The 20,700-nt window shown below is 41.1% G+C and overlaps 1 protein-coding gene across 1 annotated transcript; it reads left to right on the forward strand.

Annotated features, from left to right (window-relative positions):
• The first annotated feature begins 930 nt into the window (after positions 1-930).
• On the forward strand, positions 931-19,083 carry LOC123765775 (serine palmitoyltransferase subunit I). Its single transcript, XM_045754508.2, has 11 exons — positions 931-1,146; positions 2,874-2,978; positions 4,620-4,721; positions 4,997-5,162; positions 7,897-8,029; positions 9,139-9,268; positions 9,970-10,167; positions 14,119-14,283; positions 15,141-15,239; positions 16,399-16,506; positions 16,907-19,083. Exons 1-11 carry the CDS (start codon positions 1,099-1,101, stop codon positions 17,072-17,074), a joined length of 1,422 nt encoding a protein of 473 aa, XP_045610464.1. The 5' UTR covers positions 931-1,098; the 3' UTR covers positions 17,075-19,083.
• Positions 19,084-20,700: the final 1,617 nt, after the last annotated feature.

Consider the following 20,700-nt stretch of genomic DNA (forward strand, 5'->3'; position numbering starts at 1 on the left):
TTCTGATTGGTTGCACAGGCCAGGGAATTCAACAATGAAAATGGCAAATTAAATAATAAATAAATAAATAAATAAATGTTTATTCAGGTAAAGTACATACATACAAGAGGTTTTACAAAAATTGATAGATTTATAGATAAAGCTAGTACATACAACGCCTAAAGCCACTATTACGCAAAGCGTTTCGGGCATTTAGCGATTGTTTATACACTTGTATAAATTATGAGCACGCGTAAAATGTGCAGTTTTGTGTTGTCATGAATTATATACTTTTCTCTGTAATCTTTCATATAGATTAGGGTAGCAGTAGCTAAAACTGCATGTGATAAGCCTAAAATTGAGTTGGATACGGGCATTCCAATCTCTGCTGTAAAAGCTGCAATATTTCAGGAAATTAGGGAAGATAGAAGAGCAGTCACTGACAATTTTCAATATATTCAAGTTTTTTGTTTACCTTTTTACTACGTAAATTAGAAATTAAACTAGTTTTAATTCCAGTAACACTTTATTTCCATAAACTGTGCGCAAATCCGGATGCTGAGACTTTGAAGCTGTTCGCGACGAGTTAGCCGGATAGGAATCGAAGATTAATTATCAAAACAGTTAGTTGACATTTGCATTAAACACGATGAATTACATATAAATTATAGACGACGGTGAAAAACTATTATTATTTTGTTTTTAACTGTTTTTGAGCACTTCCAGAACATATCGTATACGTTTTATTTGAAGTATTAAATTATATAATATACAAAATAAAATCATGTCGGGTACAGTGGTTATAGACATAAAACTATGAGTCACAGCACAATTAACAACTCTAATATATTTAAAACACATTGATTTAGCCATTTTAAATCAACTAGTTGCTCAATTATCGCTAAATATTGAGGACCATCTCCACCTACTAAATAATTCGCGGGGAAGTGATGACTGTGGCGTATGTGGTCCAACAGCTGACAGCTCCAGCTGATAATGGCGTGAGATCGCAGCTCGATAACCCAGGAAGATACCAGAGATAAGGGCACTCAGAGAAGCCGCCGGCCACGCCTATTCTCAGGCACAGCAAGAGGAGGAAGACAGTGACTCCGGGTCAATATGGCTTCGCAGTGGAATGTCTACGAGAGCTTCCAAGCTCTCCTGCAGGTGTGTGTATGAGGCCATGGGACCCGGGCAAGCTGGGTCTACAGTCACTATGATGAGTTTATTGAATTTATTGCATTTTTATCTACAAAAACAGACAAAAAAGGTGTCTAATGGCAAGCCGATAACGTTACACACGTCGTATATTATATTATTAAGCTATGCCCGGAAGGCTTTGCCTATTAGTGACTTTTTTAAAATATGTAACTTTATGTAACGACTAAGTTGTTGTTTGGTTACTACAGTACAGTATCATTTTCTGTATATTTTTTGTAAATAAAAAGTATTATTAATGTTATTGTGTCTTCTATAATAACACATTTGGTTTGGAATGTAGGCTAATTTAGAATATTTTTGGTTAGGGTATACTTACCTGTTTGACTTTAGCTTGCATATTATATACTATAAACTTAAATTATATACTGTGTATGCATCAAAATTTTCATAGAGATATATACATAGACATTCACACACTTACACATTATGTAGATGAACAAATTACAGTGAAATTACACAATTTAGCTATGAAGTTTTTCTATATAGATGTGGTGCGATGAAGAGAAATAGTAATATATGGTGCAGTTTGAACAAGAAACAATATTTAATGCAAACTTTGATATCTGTCTAATAATACCAAATGTCAGGTGTAATGGACTACAAACCAATGTGACAACTTCAAGCTCAACAAGCCACAATATAGGACAGCCAACGGAATATGATTTTGTCACACACACATAGTAATAAACCCATGGAGTGTTGTTCCCACTGAAGCCAGAAAGGGCAAAACAGAACAGCGGTTCAAATTTCAGCCAAATAAAATCGTCAGGAATAATGTGGGAACCGTTGACAAGTTTAAACAAGTTAAACAGGCTTCCTATTACTGTCTTATGATACTAGACAATGGACTGGAGATGATGACCCTTGATTAAATTGAGATGTCTTGCTGATTATGGCCTATGTTGCCTAGGGCCGCACAGGAATTTCCCTGGGAAAACAAAAATTACCCTCACTCCCTGTTTCCTTTCTACTCGCTCGGCATGTGTGTCCACCATCTTCCAGACCTTCTCCTTCAAACTCAATGATGCACACATCACTTGTGCAAGATGGCACAGTCCTGCCATCGCCAGTTGTTTAACATTCCCAAACCATCTCTCTCTAACATTTTCATGTCTAACACACTTGACTCTCCTAACAAATACTTCAAAATTAATTTTTATTGTTTTAATTCTTGATTTTTAAATGTACATTCCACACCATTGTCTGGCAACTGTGTATAATTGTCTGCAGCACCACTTCTTCATGCAGGCCTCTGGCAGACCCTGATGGTTCTTTTTTGGTTCGCACGTATTTGTTTGCCAGAGTGTCGGTGCCTAGTCAGATCTTTAATGTTGGTGTATGGTTTGTGAATTTTCATCTTATGGTGATGAAAATTGGCCAGAAAAATATAAAATCACTGAAAGTAACACAAATTATAATACAATTTTCTTCATTCCAGTCAGCCATTTCAAATTTGTTGTTTTGTCAATCATGTTTTATGGCAGTCCCAGTTTGCCATTTATAATTATTATATGATTCCTTTATATTTTTACTGTCAGTTATACTAATTAGCAGAGCCTTTCATTCATCTGCTGTTGTTTATCCCCATTGCTAGATAATTGTATGTGTGATTCACTTAGACTTGTGATAGTAGTGGAGCAATAAGTAAAGTGTGTGTGTGTACTGCATGACAGGCTGGGCCATACCACCTGGCGCTGGAGGGCGTCCTGGTCATGTGCATCATCTGGCTCTTCACCGCCAAGAAGCAGCCCTCCAAGCTCATCAGGCTCACCAAGAAGGTAAGCATCTCTCTATCATTAATGATGGCCCAGTAGTCTCCATGGCAGTCTAGGGTACAAGCCACACTTTAAACCAGCCTAACCTAAGCCAGTACCTCAGAATTATACCTCAGTAACCTAAGCCAGTACCTCAGCATTATACCTCAGTAACCTAAGCCACTACCGCAGTAATGCTCAGCATTACTTAAGCCCTTTTTTATGAATTTGGTTCTAGGTCATAGTGTTAATTATCAGTAATTATCTTTTATATGATTAAAATTAAATGTTTAATTACTTATTCACTTTAAGTATGAGTTATAGATACTGGATTTCTTGTGTATTTGAGACATTTTTATCATTGAAGGAAATGTAATGTAAATTACACTCTGAACATCATTAAATTTGCAGACAACGCAAAGATTTATGGTAAAGTGGGAAATGATAATGATATTGAAGCCTTACAAAGAGGTATACATGAATGCCACAAATGGCCAGAAAACGCAAATGTTTTTTATATTTACAAATGCAAGATCTTGCATGTGGGGCATGCAAGTTGTGGCACCCATGCCACAATTACCAAATTAATATCATTACATTACAGCAGATTAATGAAGAAAAGGATCTTTGAGTCAAAATCCTCCACTCATTAAAAGTTGCACAACAGGTGGGTGCAGCAGTCAGAAAAGCTAACCAAACTCTTTGGGTAATCAAGCATACTTTTGACTATAAGGAAAAGAAGGTATTGGTTCAACTGTGTAAATCTTTGGTGCGCCCCCATTTGGATTACTGCATCCAAGCATGGAGACCTCATTTCCAGAAAGACACAGCTGCTCTGGAGAAGGTGCAACACCGGGCAACAAAAGTCATTCCAGAGCCAAGTCATATCCCGTATCAGGAATGGTTGAAGGCCGCAGGGCTATCAACACTGCAAACCGGGCATGAGAGGATGGATCTCATTGAAACTTAAAATACTGAATAAGTTAGAGGATGGTTATCTTGAGGTTATCTTGAGATGATTTCGGGGCTTTTTAGTGTCCCCACGGCCCGGTCCTCGACCAGGCCTCCACCCCCAGGAAGCAGCTCGTGACAGCTTACTAACACCAAGGTACCTATTTTACTGCTAGGTAACAGGGGCATAGGGTGAAAGAAACTCTGCCCATTGTTTCTCGCAGGCACCTGGGATCAAACCCAGGACCACAGGATCACAAGTCCAGCGTGCTGTCCGCTCGGCCGACCGGCTCCCCTTAATGGTAATCCGGATATTTTCTTCAAAAGGTCAGATGTAACACAAACAAGGAGCAATAGTTTCAAGCTCAACAACCCACAATGTAGGACTGAGAACAGGAAAAGGTTTTTCACCCACAGGGTTATAAAGCCATGGAACTGCCTACCCGCCGAAGCCGTAACTGCCAAAACTGTGTTGAGCTTTAAAATATACCTAAAAAAGATCAAGGCAAATGGAGGGACCTTTGACTGGCTTCCTGTCCTCGTCAAGACCACTAGGGTTAGTAGCCCCTTGGGTAAACCCTTGTGTGACCTCTAGTTACATTTGTGATCCATCTCTTGTAAGTAGTTCTAAACCAGGTGTGTAGTTTTTAGTGTGTATTGTTATACAAATTTGTTGGTTATGTCACTCATTAATAGTTTTCAATGATGATTCAGGAAGAAGAGGAGCTGATAGCAGAATGGATTCCTGAACCACTGGTGCCAAACCCACCCAAGGATGACCACCCGTCACTCCACACCCGCACAGTCTACGGCAAGGTATTAGCGTACTACATTGGATTTTATCTTAGGGGAGATGGGGGATAGCCAAATAGTTCTGCTTAAGGTGGTGTTTTCATATTTTGTCATAACCTGATTTTAACATATGCAGTATTGTATTTGTGTCTTTCACATGTGAGGTACTGTATTTTGTATTGTTTAATGCTATAAAACAAAATTATAATGTGTTGGAGAAAATACAATAGAAAAGAACTGGAAAAGATTAAAATTTACCCAAAATGATGAAAGCTTTAAATGAATGTTATTTACCTTAGCCTGGACACTACTTGGATCTGGGATCTGGACAGAAACTACTCAACTTGGGCACTCACAATTACCTCAACCTGGGTGAGCGGCCCGAGGTAGAAGCTGCTGCCCTGGAGTGCCTGCACAAGTATGGGGTTGGGTCGTGTGGTCCTCGTGGCTTCTATGGCACTACAGGTGATCATCTCATTGTACAGTTCATTCTCTTTAAACCTCAAAATGCTCTCAATAGTTTGTGCCTATCCCCTGATACACATGAAATCTTCAGAGAAAGCTTATTACAAATGTTTTAAAAAAGGTTATTAGAAAAAGAAAATATCTAAAAATCCTCTGTATCATGGTTTAGCTGTTTTGTAGTTCTGGCTTTTTTTTATGTAGTATGTGACAAGTTATTGGGTGGGATGTCATAAAGTAATTACTCTTTCTATTTTGGACCTTCTTTCTGGGTGGGTGGGGGGGAGCCCTGTCGGCTCCCTGGAGCTATCCTGGCTAATATGAATGTACTAGACCCTGGTATCAATGTACATGGAGTTCTAGGCCTACCACTGACCATGAGCCTGAACTTGGCTCATGGTTTTCTTGGAACTTTTCTTGGAACTTGGTTTTCTTGGGGGAGCCGACGGGGCTCCCCCAAGAAAACCAGCGTTGAATGTAATGAAACGCCATTTTCTGTATGAAGCCTGGAGGCTCCCCAACAACCCTCCCTCCCTCCGGTCAGCGTTTTTTTGCGTGTTTTGACATCCAGCCTCAGAACTGACAAGTGGATAGCCGGCATGGGGGTCTGGGGCTCCCCCTTCCAGCGCCCGGGGAGGGGAGGGGTTGGGCAGACAGCTGCACAGTGACGTGGTGACGTCTTGCTCGTTTGCTCGTTTTCACTTGGAGAGTTCTGTCTGCTAGTTTGGTTTTCAGTAGTAATATTTTAACAAAAATAGGGGTTTGTTTCGAGGCGCTTACCTTTCTGGGTTCCTGACCCAGTCGATGGCAGACAGAATGCTCCCAACCACATGGGGCTTTCTATAGGACGTTGCTCCTCATGTCTCTTTGAGGGGGGCCAAGTTTTGGCTCGTGGTCCCTGGTTGGCAAGAACTTCATACACATTGAAGCTAGGGGTCTAATCGTCCTCCTATAGCTCCGGGGAGCCTCCGGTTCCCACCTAGAAAAGGGCGTTTCATTATATTCAAAGCTTTTTTTTTTTTTCACTTTATTTGTCTGCTTTTTCTATGGTCATACATGATACATTTTGATGTTGTTACTGTAGTTGTTTTAATGTTTTGTGTACATAATGTGAAACATACATATACAGTACAGTATATATATACAGATATACAGTTTGTGAATCACTATAACCCATGCCAGATACAGTGGTAAGGTACCTCAGCTTACGAATTTAATCCGTTCAAAGAGACGGTTTGTGAGCCAAAAATTTGTAAACTGAAGCGAATTTTCCCATAAGAAATAATGGAAATTGAATTAATCCATTCCTGACTCCCCAAAAAATTAATTTTAAAGTAAATTTTATACCTAATTTGCCCAAATCTTCAGTACTAAAATATGTACAAGTTATTACTTACCTCTACTGATAACTCTTGTTGGCGTATGCAAGTCGGTGAGGAGGTACTCGCCTATTTGCACTCACCTATTTGTGCTTGCGGGGGTTAAGCTCTGGCTCTTTGGTTCCACCTCTCGACTGTCGATCAACTGGTGTACAGGTTCCTGAGCCTACTGGGCTCTATCATATCTACACTTGAAACTGTGTATGGAGTCTGCCTCCAAATCACTTCGTAATGCATTACATTTGTCAACCACTCTGACACTAAAAAAGTTATTTCTAATATCGCTGTGGCTCATTTGGGCACTCAGTTTTCACCTGTGTCCCCTAGTACATGTGCCTCTTGTGTGTCCTTATCTACCCTATCAATTCCTTTGAGAATCTTTTATGTGGTAAATTCAAATTCATAGTTTTGGTTCAGCATATTTTGCCAATAACTTGTAACACTGTCACCACTAAATTTGCACATTTATATTTTTAATCCAGTTTTCATTATGTAGCCAATATTTTAAACGCATTTCGACTATTTAAAAAAAAACAAAAAAGTTTCTTGTACCTGCACTACCACTGACACCATTACCACATTATGATCACAATCAATAAAATTCACAATGACACTATTTTTCATCAGATTTGGTAATATGGTGCAGCTAATTGTCTCCACTTAACAATGCAGTTCTCTCCACCTTGACCACCAACATCAAACTTTGCATCCTGAACACTCATTATTAGAACAGTATGTGGCTGAATCCTCACTACTAGCATCATCACCACGAAGCATTGCTATAGCATTTATATAAGAATCAGATCGTATAGCACCAAATGTACTCCAACTGGCAACTCAAGGAATGAGTGTTGTTAGCTCAGTTTCGTGTCAAGTCACCCCACACAATTTCTCGATCCATTACACCCGGAAATCACAATAGCGTGATGCATCAAATAAACAAATCCACAAGGGCTGAAAGGCAGCGTCTGGGATGCTCTCGGACGTAGGTTCTAATCCACGTCACGGCCCTTGTGGATTTGTTCATTCTCAATCCATCTTTCCTTACTGTTATTGAAGCTTATTTCATTTACTGATGGTTAATATTCAGGACTCAATAAAACTCCCACAATACCAATATTTTCATCAATTTGGTTGCTTGTAAGACCAAATTTGCTGGCTCAGCACGCACACATTTCTGCCACAATCTTTGTAATGCAATACTCGCATTACTAGAATATAATCATCACTCCATTTTCTTGACTGTACCTGGAGAGTAACCAGTACTCCCCACTGTACCAGTACTTGCCCTACTCTTATTTTTTAAGCAGCTGTTTTATGACCTGTAAATCAATTTAATTGAATGAATTTCTTCACAGAGGTTCACCTGAAGTTGGAGGATAGGCTGGCAGATTTCTTCAACTGTGAGAAGGCTGTACTATATTCCTACGGCTTCTCCACCAGTGCCTCTGCTATCCCAGCCTACGCCAAAAGTGGAGACATTATCTACGCGTAGGTGTCAGAGCCTCCCAGTCCTCGATTTTAAATGTCGCTGGGCTCTTCATATATTGTGTATGCAGTAGTGGTGTTTGGTTTTTAAAATGTCATTATATACCTCTATACTGTATTTTATGGTGTATTTGACAAAGGCATTTTGTGGGGAAAAAAACAATTTTAGTACATTTTGTTATGCATTTATTGAAAGGGATTAACAAGTGGTTTTGTAGAGGAAAACATAAGATATTGTGCATGTAAATACAATATATATTTGGTTGATAGTGGATAAAAAACATGCATCCTGTATATAATAATAATTCATTGTGTCGGGGAACAGGAAGCCAGAGTGTATTCATACACGTTTGGCTTTTTATCGAGGTCCCTCACCCAAGGTGGAATTACTGACCCCGCCCAGGATGCAACCCCAGAACAAGCTGATTAACTCCGAGTACCTACTTACTGCTAGGTGACCCGGGGCATTAGGTGAGAGGAAATGTGCCCAACCATTTCTGTCCTGCCTGGGATAAGAACCCAGAATTTTCACTTGTGGGTCGAGAACAAATCCAACTGTACTACCAGGACCCTATATGCTGACAGATAAGGTATAATAATTACAGTGGTGGGACTAATGGTCCTCTTTCTCGTATATTATTTTGCTCCTCCCAGAGTTTAATTGATCATCATTGCACCTGATCAGTCAACAGCCAGGCGAGGAATATCTGACAGTAATGCTATAGGACCTAAAATGCTGAATCCGATCATATGAGCTGCTTAGCAGTCGCTGAACAATGATTAATTCAACCTGAATGACATATTCAAGAGTCTGTTAGGAAGTCCAGAGTAGCAGAGGCCTAGAGAGGTCATGAAAGTACAGCAGTGATAAGCTTTTGATAGTCGTACAGCTAATCATTGAAGCTCCAGCTTGACAAACATCCAGGGAAGGGAATTTTCTAACCGACAGAAAAATGAGTGCAGTAATTAGAGGCAATATATGGGGTTGGAGAAATGTCACCAAGAGCTCCTTTTAGCAACAGAATATTTCAATATATAGCCGTAGGACATTTCAGTATAGCATGTTTGTCATTGTATCAACAATCCAGTACCTCTCTTATCAATGTGACCAGGGATGAAATGGTCAACTTTGCCCTCCAGCGCGGACTGCAAGCCAGCAGGAGTCGTATTGTCTATTTCCGGCACAACGATGTGGCTCACTTGGAGGAACTTCTCCAAGAACAAGTTCGCCTTGACAAAAAGGTACGATATATTAATTTTATACCTAGTGGGCCAGCAGAGGCTTAGGGACCATACAGGTCCCTTACATATCCCTGCAGAAAAAAAAAGTATATATACTGTACTGTATAGAGCATTTGTGTCCTTCCTGCTCAATTTGCTATTTAATAAAATAAATCTTAAAATAGAACTTAAAATTTAGAACTTTAATGAACATAGCCTCTAGTATCTTATTTTCCGTGCTATTAGACACAATTGTTGCAATGGGAAATTTCATGTTTGTCCCATGCATAGGACTAAACATTCAAGGTTGGCTGAAATTTTGCCATGGCACACCAGTGATCTTTTCAGATTTCCCAGTCAAATCAAACTGGGGTAAAGACGACAGGATAAAATAATCTTGCTTGAAATGACCTTCAAAATCTTCATTCATCTAATGAGTATAACACTCTTATGCACTACTCTTGGTTATGAGTATAGATGACTTGAACCTCCTGTTGGTCATTCAAGGCTGGATGACATTGTCCTGCATCTTTCTTGCCTCGATATGACCCTTCGGGGAAGATCGAAAAGGTGCCCGGTGTGCTCCGGTACGGTGTTGACCTGTGTGAACTGTACCTTGTCTGTGGCAAGAGTTGCAACTTGCCTAAATTATCAGTCAAGTGCCCTCTTCAGAAAGGCACTTTTAATCTTCATTCAAAGCCTTATTTATTGATCTACTACAGGACCCAAAGAAAGCCAACGCAACACGCAAATTCATGGTAATTGAAGCCATTTACATGAACTCTGGCAAGATGTGCCCTCTGCCAGATTTAGTGAAGCTACGACAGAAGTACCAGCTGCGTCTCTATATCGACGAGTCTATTACGTTTGGTACTTTAGGGCCCAATTGTCGAGGAATCACCGACTACTACAATATACCGGTGAGTTTGTATTGCAATTAAGAGTTCAATATCTTGCAGTGACTTTTGGGGCAAGTGTAAATATCTGTATGTATTCCCTTCAAGGATACCTTATAAAATAGTTTTCACTTGGAGAAAATGGCAACTTTGCAGTGCCTGTGGTATAGTTAGAAAACACTTTTGCAGTCAGTTAATGTAATCAAATCTGGACCTTCAAACTAATTCCATTACACAACAGATCAAATGTGGCAAACAGATCTTCTCTTCAAAATTTTGGATTTGTTGAAAAAAATTGGGTTTTCAGAGGGGGGCGGGGATGAAATCCAAATTGTTATGTAGAGTAATAATTTGTTCTCATTTTTTTGCTAGTCTTACTGCTTTAAATGTACTATAATAAATATTGAAAATAATATATTTCTGGGGAAGCCCTTTGTGCGCTCCCTGAAGCTATCTCACTGAGATGGCTACCAACTACTGGGTCACATCAGCCATGGAGTTCTGTTTTGCTGACCAAGGACCAGGCCAGAACCTAGGCCCTCCCCCCCCCCCCCTCATAGAGGGGCAGAGAACAGGCAATACTCTGTCATCCCACAAGGAAAGCATCCACATAATCAGTGAATTAATACAGACCACGGCTGGGTTCAAAACAACCCGTCCTCTTACAAATTATGTCGCGTTATGTTTGTCGCGTTACGGCCAAAAAAGGCCGTAATATGAAAATGAAAAAACAATTTAAATAAATTTTGGATTTTTTTTCCAAAACAGCAAGTTAAGGGTTCTCAGGTAGGTTAGGAGGGCAAGAAGTTCTTCTAATGTTTCTAAATGTCATGAAAACGATTATTTGAAAGTTTTCTCTCCTTACCTAACAGCCTAAGCCAGATGACGCAAAACAGAAAACGGGACAGTACATCACTTTCGTGAGCTGATTTCATTTGAAATTACGTCAGTTTTTAGCCTGAATGCGCATACGAGTGAAAAGCAACGTAATTTGTAAGAGACTGGTTGTTCAAAGAAACTGAAGCATCCAAACTGCCAAAAAAATCCCCCAAACACTGTAAACAAATGATTGAATCTCTCGAAATTAATGAATCGCAAGCTTATTAACACTGCCTCCCCAGCCAGTAGGAGAGGTGCTGGAGCTCCAGGTCTTTCCAAGTCCACTAAGCCAGTTCTGTTATTGATGCAAACATAATTAGTTGTCCTCTGTAGGGTTCCCAGGTCATCAACAAGGTCCTGCTGCTTCTAAGCTAGTGCCAGCCATCCTTAGACCTTGTCCTACAGGTCTACAGGTAAATGTAGACCTTGTCCAACATTTGCTTGGTCTACAGCCAACTACAGCCATCCTAAGACCTTGTCCTACAGGTCTAAAGTAAATGTAGACCTTGTCCTACATTTGCTTGCTGTTGTTCCATGTTTTAGTTACTTTCATGAGGATGTTTTCTGTGTAGTTTGTGTTGTGTGGACCTGGCTACTGTGGTTCTTGGAGCTTCATGTGCTTAGGGCTACCCTCCCTGCGTGTTACCTAGTGCTGCCCCTGCACTAACAGTGTATTTTGCTCTTTGGTGTGTTTGGGAGTTTGCTCTTTCTAGGCTGGACCATTGGGGTGGGGTCCTTACCTTGGGTGTGTCACGGGTCTTTTGCCCCCTCTGTCTAGACCAGTTGAGGCCCACCTGAAGCACTGCCGTCTGTTGGTGTTGAGTGGGCGTCACCACCAACAGCTGCTTGAGCAGCTGTGAGCCTCAACTTTGCCCTCCTTGTTTGCTCCTTGGGCAGAGTTTGGTTTCGGAGACTGTTTTGGTTTCTCTGGAGCCAGCTGTTCCTCTGCGGGTGTGGACTCGGCAAGCCCCTCGCTTGCTGCTGCATCACCAGCGTCCTCTTTGAGTTTTTCAGGGTTCAGTTCCCTGGTGCCTTCTTTCCCCCTCCACCTCACTTGATATGTTCACAGATGCTTTTAATCTTTGTTGGGGCTTTGTGACCAGTGCTCACGAAGCTGGTCAGGGGACCATGGTTCCCTCGGCTTCGTTGCGCTCACAGTACTGTGCAGGAGATTGCAACTGTATGGCATGCACTGTGAAGGGTCCAGGTCCCTCCAGGCTCCATAATGTAGCTCCATTCACTCTGTCTCCCTGTAGTTCATTGTCTCAACCGGGGAAGGGGAGGGTTCTCTTTGGTCCCTATCGCTTTGGAGCTTGACTCTACATGTAGTTCACCTTCTTATTTCTCTGGGTTTGGCTCTCCATGCCATTCTCATCCAGTGTGTGTTCATCATCCTAGTCACCGGTCTTTCTCGACACTGAATCCCTCCTTTGACTTTGCCAGAGGTTCGGGCACCCAGACATAGACCTCTTTTATCCGCTTGGTCACAGTGCCCTCTTGACCGGCACTGTTCCCCAACTGTGAGGCTCTTGTTATAGATGCTCTTCAGCTGGACTGGTTGAGGTGGGTAATTCTGTACCTCTTCCCCTCGTTCCAGCTCTTGCTCTGGTTTCTGGCAAAATTGGAGTCCTACAGGGAAAGGGTGATCCTTCTGGCTTCCTGGTTGCCAGCCCAGCCTAAGTTTCAGGCACTACTTATTCAGTGTTTTCTTAAGGCTTTTGTTTGGTCTCCCTCTCCTCGAATTGTCATGTGGGTGAGATTCTTGCTTTCCTTCACTGCCAGGGTGTTATTTTTTCTTTGGCCTTGGGGTTTGTTTTGTTCATCTGCAGGTGGCTCCTTTTTTTCTCATGAAGAATGGGTTGATTGGCTTCTGTAAAGGTCCGTTGGTGTTTGATGCTTGGTTGGTTCAGCCGAGAGTGCATCTTTTTTCTTTGTCTGGTGGCTGCTCTTTGCCACAACCTTCGTGCCCCTGGTCCTGCTTTGGTGGACTCATTGTTGGTTGATCCAGTTTCTCTAGTTCCCTGTTCCAGGGCTTGTGTTTCTCAGGTCGTCCACAGTGTTATTAACTCTGGCCAACCTGCAGTCTACCCTCATGCCCGTGCTGTTCATACATTTACCTCTCTTGGCTGTACTTGCCCATATGTCTTGGCCTGATTCTCAGGCACACGGTCTTGATGGTCGAGCAGGGTCCTAGTGGCGAGTTCCCTTCTTTTCCTTCTCTGTGGGTAGGTAGCTTCATGGAGCCAAAAGAGGCTTCCACCAGAAAACCAGTGTTGAATATAATGAAATGTCAATGTCTGGGTGAACCCTGGTGACTTTCACACCCTTTTTGCCTCATGGAGTCAGGGGGCAGTCTATCATCATAGAGTTGAGGGTGGAGCAGCCAGCTGACCTGGTCTACCTCCCTTTCCCCCCCAAACGAGGGGGAGAGGTGGGGCGAATGAGCTTCTGCTAGTATAATGAATTTTCAATTGTTTACATTGTTGGGGGAGTTCTTTGTCAATTTTGAAGTGTTGTTCTTCCTTATATCCAGGAATGGTTAATTTTGTTTTGCTGACTTTGTGGGTGCTTCCCCAGTAGTGGTGGCCATGATTAAAATTCACTGACAATTTTATCATAGTGCCACTGATCTCTGTGCCACTTTAGAGGAGGCCAGGTTCTGCTTTGTGGTCCCTGGTAGGCTTAAAAGAACCCTATGACTGATGGCACCTAGTAGTTTTGCACTCTTATCAGCATTGTAGCTTTAAGGAGCCACTTGGGCTCATCCAGAAATTGGCTTTTCATTTCATTCAATGCTGCCTTTTTATTTAAAAATTCAGTACATGTGGTGATTAATGGGAGTTTTGTTTCTATATATTAGCAATAAAACTCAATGTTGTACATACTGTATGTAAATGTAAACATAAATTATATGCAACTTATATGTAAATACTGTATAAATTACATGGAGAAAGACATTTACCTTTCCATTAGTGTGTAAATAAGCGAGTGCAAAAGTCATGCCACACTATACGACAGTACTGTACATGTATACAGAAACATGGCTCATTCCACATTAATGTTGATTTGTTTTTTCTTGTGCACCGATCTGATTAGATGAAGGAAGTTGACATGATCATGGCTACATTGGAAACATCAGCAGCCAGTTCAGGCGGGTTCTGCGTGGGAACAGAATTTGTTATCGAGCACCAGCGTTTGTCTGGTCTTGGCTATTGCTTCTCGGCATCCCTACCCCCCATGATGGCTGCTGCTTCTATTAAGGTGAGCCTTTGTTGCATTTTGTGATGGTGGATCGGCATCATGTAATGGGGAACCTAGGTAATCCGGAATTATTTTTTTCCGCATTTGATAAGCTAGACTGGCTTTTCTCAACCAGGGTTCCCCAGAACCCCAAGATCACTAGGGGTTAAACAAGAGATGGTGATAATTCTAATCATATGCAAATGAATTTTGGAGTCATTTTTGTGTTGCTCGTTTAACTCGTATGTATCAAGAGCGAGACAGAAATCAGCACTCTTTAGTTGACAGTGTCAACAACCATGTCTGTTTATCTTATGTATGATCTGGAATTATTTCAAGGGTACAAAGGTTGAGAAACACTTAGCTGTATATAGTACAGCCACATGGGCTTAGCACTTTATTTTGAAAATTACTTGCATCATACACATCTTGGTGTATGATGGTGCATAGCATCACAGTGACACTATATATAATCAGTGATGAACTACTGTCATGGCGATGCTCTATTGTCATTGTGATTATATGGTGATACTATACTGTCACTTTGATGCTTTACTGTCACTTTGACACTGTACTGTACTGTAGAGGTGACACTATACTGCCATGGTTATACAAGAACATTACTTAACTTTAAAATTCACCAGGAAAAAATCCTCGTGACAAAGGGATGGACATGATGAGCCTCTAGCTTCATGTCCCTGTTGAGGCCACTAGAGATGGTGGCCCTCAGGTAAATTCAGGTCAAATCACTTGATAAGTGACTGTGTACCATAATACATTTCATCTTCAATCCTTTATTTAGTGCACAAGAAGTTGCTATTGATAAGGGAAAATTTTAAATGTCATTTTTGTTTGTAATATGTTGACCAATCCGGCAGGTGCTGGACATCCTTGAAGCCGAGGGCCCAGATATGGTGGTGGAGCTGCATGACAAGTGCCGGCAGATGCAGGACGCACTTTCCAAGCTTCACGCCAAGGTGAGTGCCATGGCCCGATGCGTCTTGTGACGTGCATGATTGCTCTTTAGCTTAAGTAGATTTCTGAACACTAAGGACCCGACACCTCGTGTGTATCATTTGTTTACGTTAGAAAAAAAAGTTTGGCCAGAGTTTGACACAAAACAAACCTTGATCATTGAGAGGGAAGAATATATAAAAATGCCAAGATGAAAGAGAGAGACTATCTACGTAGGTAATGTTTTTGCCTAATCAAGCTCTTGATAGCTGAAATGTTGTCTACTTTTTGATAATGTTTTGGCTGTTTCAGAGCTGTATCAGGCAAAACCTTATTTACAAATAATTTTCACTCGTGTTGATGGCACACACTAAATCAGTGGTTCTCATCCTTTTTGAACTCGCAGCCCTATTTTCTAATATTCCTTGCCACACATTGAACATAATATGTTCAATTGCATCCTCTCATCAGTGTTTTCTGGAAGGCTAAACTAGACTGACCCAGTGGGCAGTCCCAACCAGTTGGAAACCAGCGTTCTAAATCAATGTCAGCAATTTGAACTCCCAACTAAAAGGACAGAAGACTGCAAATATCACATGGTTTCCCATTGTTGGAGGTAGGAAGCCTATTAGGTTTATTAAGGTCTCCCAAGGTCATTGACTGACCATCCCCAGGATGCAACCGACACCAGTTGACAAACTCCCAGGTACTTATTTGCTGTTAGGTGAACAGAGGCATCAGGTGTAAGGAAAGTGCCAAAATATCTCGTTCGGCATGGGAATCAAACCCGAGCTCTTATTTCTGTCCTGCTTGGGGACAGTGTATACAGTACTGTTGTCAGTGTGTCTATGATGAGTTCAAGTTGTGGTGTGCGTAGTCAAAGTATCACATGGATGCTGAGTTGGGTCACTGTGGCGGTAACATGGTCAAGTTCACATGTTATTGTGGGACAGAACAAAAAATCTTTTTGTAATGTAATTATGAATAAGATAGATACTGTTTGTGTATTTAATGTTGTTTCCTGTTGTGATTTTGCATCTGGTAGCTGGCCAAGCCACACTGCAACAATTGGCACGCTTTTTAATTATTACAATCTAAAACATTAACTGATACAAACCCTATGGCTGTGAGAAATTGCATATTATTAATTTAGAGATTTATACTTTTATGTTGGGATTTCAGATTGAAGTTAGCGGCGAGGATATTAGTCCAGTGAAGCATCTGAGATTGGTGGAGACTTCCGCTAATAGAGAAACAGATGATGCCATTCTGCGAAAGATTGTGGACAAGGTATGTAATGTATCAAAAAAAATTGTGTAGAAGATTATCCGAATTTTTGTGGTGAGGGTGTATGATGCATCATCAAAACTTTTCATTGTCCAGTCATTGCACCCCCAATACTTGCTAAACCACTCTGTTCAAATACTGTACCAAGATATACCAGCCCAGGAATAGTTATTTTTATAACAATCAAATCATACTTAATTTTTCAGATGTTTTTAATTGTTTCATATTTACATAATGAAGGCAATAGCCTCCTGGCCAGTCACTTATATCACATAATTCTCTATATATCCCTACAAGCAATCTCCATGTATTTAACTGCCTTTATCCACACATATCTTCATTATTACTCTTCAGAGTACGTATGTCTGTTTCCATATTTTATCTCTGAGCATCATCTTCCCAGGCGGAAAGTTACGGTGTGGCTCTAACCTTGGCGTCATACTTATGGGAGAAAGAAGCAAATCCTCCGCCACCTTCAATTCGTATCACAGTGAACAAAGATTTGACGAGAGAGGAGATGCAGAAAGCTAGTGAGGCCATACGGAGAGCTGTGACCGACGTGTTGGAGTAACTGTCATGTCACGTGAGCTATTTAATGTTGGAGCCTATAACTACTTTTCAAATTTAAAGCTATATAGTTAAAATTTTCAAGTTCAGTTTTGCTGGAAACATAAATTTAACTTGCTTTTAAGAAGTAACATAAATTTGACTTGCTTTTAAGAAGTAACATAAATTTGACTTGCTTTTAAGAAGTATTTCAATGCCATTACATACAAGAGATGGAAGTGGACAAATGAGGGTTATCATTACCTGTACGCAGTCGGAAGCATAATCACTGATGAAATAAGGCTATGATATTTGTCAGTATTTGTGTATATATTTTGGCCCTATGTGCTGATAAGGAGAAAAGTTGAAGCACTCTGTTCTCTGGATCAGTGCTCCAAATAAAAGTAACAGGGCCTAGGGGGAGTAATAGAATAAGAAAACTGGCACATGTTTAACATGTCTATTTAACAGTCAATGTTCCAACCTGCTAGAACTATTTAGCCACATTGTCGCTAATAGCCCCCAAGTTTACATTTTGCACGTGTTCTTGAACACTTTTGAGTTAAACTGTAATAACATTTCTAGTTGACATGGTGGTGTTTCATTCTATGGGTGTATGTCTTGCCACAATTGAATCTCACGATACTACACCCAGCATTCTAGATTTGTGCTTAACAAGACCTGCTTAAATGAGGACTGTAGAGGAATGTACTTACTTCATTACAGTAACCTGTAAAGCTGGGGTCTCCAAACTTTTCACTGCAAGATTCATACCACATAATTTACACATTTTTGTGGGCCAAAGAAAAAATTGATTACTAATCGGTCAATTGCTTGACTGCACGGTTGATAAAAACTATGGGAAATAATTAATTTTATTATTTATATATCAATTTCAAGTTGCTGCAAGCCGGATAAAATCTTGTGGTAGGGCGGATATGGCCTGCAGGCTGGAGTTGGAGACCCCTGCTGTAGAGTACTTTTTCAGGAGCAAATAAATATTTCATATTACTATCTAATAAACCTATTATACCTCAGTGTTATAGCTGTCTGTCTGTTATATATATATATATATATATATATTTAAAGAGAAGATTAATAATTTAAATTACTATATCAATTATTTGTTTGTCAATGTTTGATATTGCTAGTATTGAATGGTTTAACCTTTGTTGATGTGCTACATTGTAAGCAGGAACTGTCATAATAACGTGGCTGGAACAAATAATCTGACTCACATATCTGAAATGAAACAAAAAGTTACAATGTTTTGGGCCATCGTGGACCCTCATCAAGTCATGACCAACTTGATATCAAGTTGTTACATAATATGAATGATAACATTTTGGTTTATCTTGGACTCTTATTAAATTCACTTCTTGATAAGGGTCCAGGACGGACTGTGAAATATTGCCACCTTAATTGTACACATGTGGGAGCCGGTCGGCCGAGCGGACAGCACGCTGGACTTGTGATCCTGTGGTCCTGGGTTTGATCCCAGGCGCCAGCAAGAAACAATAGGCAGAGTTTCTGTCACCCTATGCCCCTGTTACCTAGCAGTAAAATAGGTACCTGGGTGTTAGTCAGCTGTCACGGGCTGCTTCCTGGGGGTGGAGGCCTGGTCGAAGACCGGGCCGCGGGGACACTAAATAGCCCCGAAATCATCTCGAGATAACCCTCAAGATATGTGGCTTGGATTAACTGTATTGTAATCTTAACTGTACATTTAGGACACTGCTAATTATCATAATTATCAAGTCTGGTTGGCTTCATGAAGTCATTTTAGAACTATGACCTAATGCAGATAATTTTCTGCTCCCATTTAGTGTCTGTATTATTAATATATATATATTTGTTTATTAGATGAAAGGAAGACATGTAACATGTGTGTACTGTTCAAGAGCTGAAAGTGCAGCTATCTTGTCTGTTTTAGTGGGGTGTAATACAAGGAATGTCTTAAGGCTGGAAAGCCCATTGATTATTAGGAATTGCAGTATTTGTACCTCATTCCATAAATAAAATTTGTTCACAATATTTGATAATTTTCTTCTTTGCAGCTCATGTTACCATTCTAAATAGAGGGTGAAAAGATTGTGGGCTTCGTATAGGCACACGTAATATACAATGCTATTACTATATCCATTAGTGTTGCACCATCTCTCGCTGTCCATCCTGGTGGTTGTGCCGTCTTCTTCTCAGCAGTGTGCAACTGCTTATACTATTTTTCCATTTTCTAGCAGTCAAACATTAATTCAGGTGAGCAGCACTTCAAAATACCATATATTGTGCCAGATAGGACACATGTTTTTGCTCCACCATCAACTGAATTTACTTTGTATTTATATACACAAATCATATGTTTTCCCTACAAAACCATTTTGAAAATCACTTTAAAAAAATGCATAATGAAACATACTTAAATTGCATTTTCTGAAGAAGCTCTCCCATAGCACCCCTGAAGCTATCTTGCTGAGAATGCTCCAGATTAATGGGTTACGTGAGTCGCAGGAGTTTTGTTTGGCCTACCAGGAACAAGAGCCAGATCTTTGCCCCTTTACAGAAGGCACAGGGAGCAAGTGACCGTTTGCCACCCTACCACGAAAGTATCCAGAATATCAAGGAAGCGATGAGTCAAAATAACGTGGCTGAAGTATGTTGAGTATGCACAATCGACTTGAGAATGGTCCAGGACGGACCGAAACGTCGTCGTCCCTTCACCTTCTAGTGTGTGGTCTGGTCAACAAAATCAAGGAATCTTTGCCAGTTGTCCTGGGTCATAGTGGCCCAGCTGAATTCCTGGGGTTTTTGTGTGTTAGTTTTTGGCAGCTGGCTGGATTGGGTCCCCAGGTGGGTGGTGGTAACTGACCAGGGTTGTGGTTCCTCGCAGCTTGCCAGATTCAGATGCTGGTGGGCTTGCAGGAGTTGCAGTTTTTCTGTCCCTAGTTTGGACCTGGCTGGGCCTTGTTGGGGTTCTCGAACAGTTATCTGTTCTTGCCTTCAGCAGCCTTGCTCTGCCTGCAACTTGGTCACCCTCAGGTATTGGATTGGCCCAGAGTGCCTTGGCTGTTGGTCAAGCAGTTGTGTAGGTGTCTGTCTTTTATTCTGCATGTTTTTCCCACTGGGCTGGGTTGGTGTTGGGTGTTTTGCCCATTTGGGTCCTGCCTGCCCTTCATCAGCTCTGGCTTCTCTAGGTTTTCTTCAGGTTTTCAAGATTCGGTTCCAGGGTGCCACCCTTCCCAGTAGCTCAATGTGTTCATAGACACCTTGGCTCTGAGTTGGTCCTTCAGGGGAGCTCGCTTTGGTCCTTCATCTTATGGAGTTGAGCATTTCAAGTACAGTAGCTTGGATTTTGGTTTCTTGGGATTTGGTTTTCCACGCGGTTCACATGCGAGGTATTTCCAGTGTTCTCGCAGATTGGTTATCTCGCTTTCATTCCAATTCCACAGAGTGGACCATCAACAATGCGACCTCTTGTCTCTAGGAGACTTGTGGTCGCCCGAAGGTGAACCTCATCGTGTTGGCATGGAACTGGCACCATCCTATGGGGGTTCTGTTCCCTATTCATGGGGCTCTTGTGGTGAATGCCTATCACTGGACTGGTCCAGGTAGCAGTGCAGTTCCCTTTTACCAGGTTCAATTGTTGCTCCGGGT

The sequence above is a fragment of the Procambarus clarkii genome, chromosome 63 (genome assembly GCF_040958095.1).
Source record: "Procambarus clarkii isolate CNS0578487 chromosome 63, FALCON_Pclarkii_2.0, whole genome shotgun sequence".
In the NCBI taxonomy this organism is placed as follows: domain Eukaryota; kingdom Metazoa; phylum Arthropoda; class Malacostraca; order Decapoda; family Cambaridae; genus Procambarus; species Procambarus clarkii.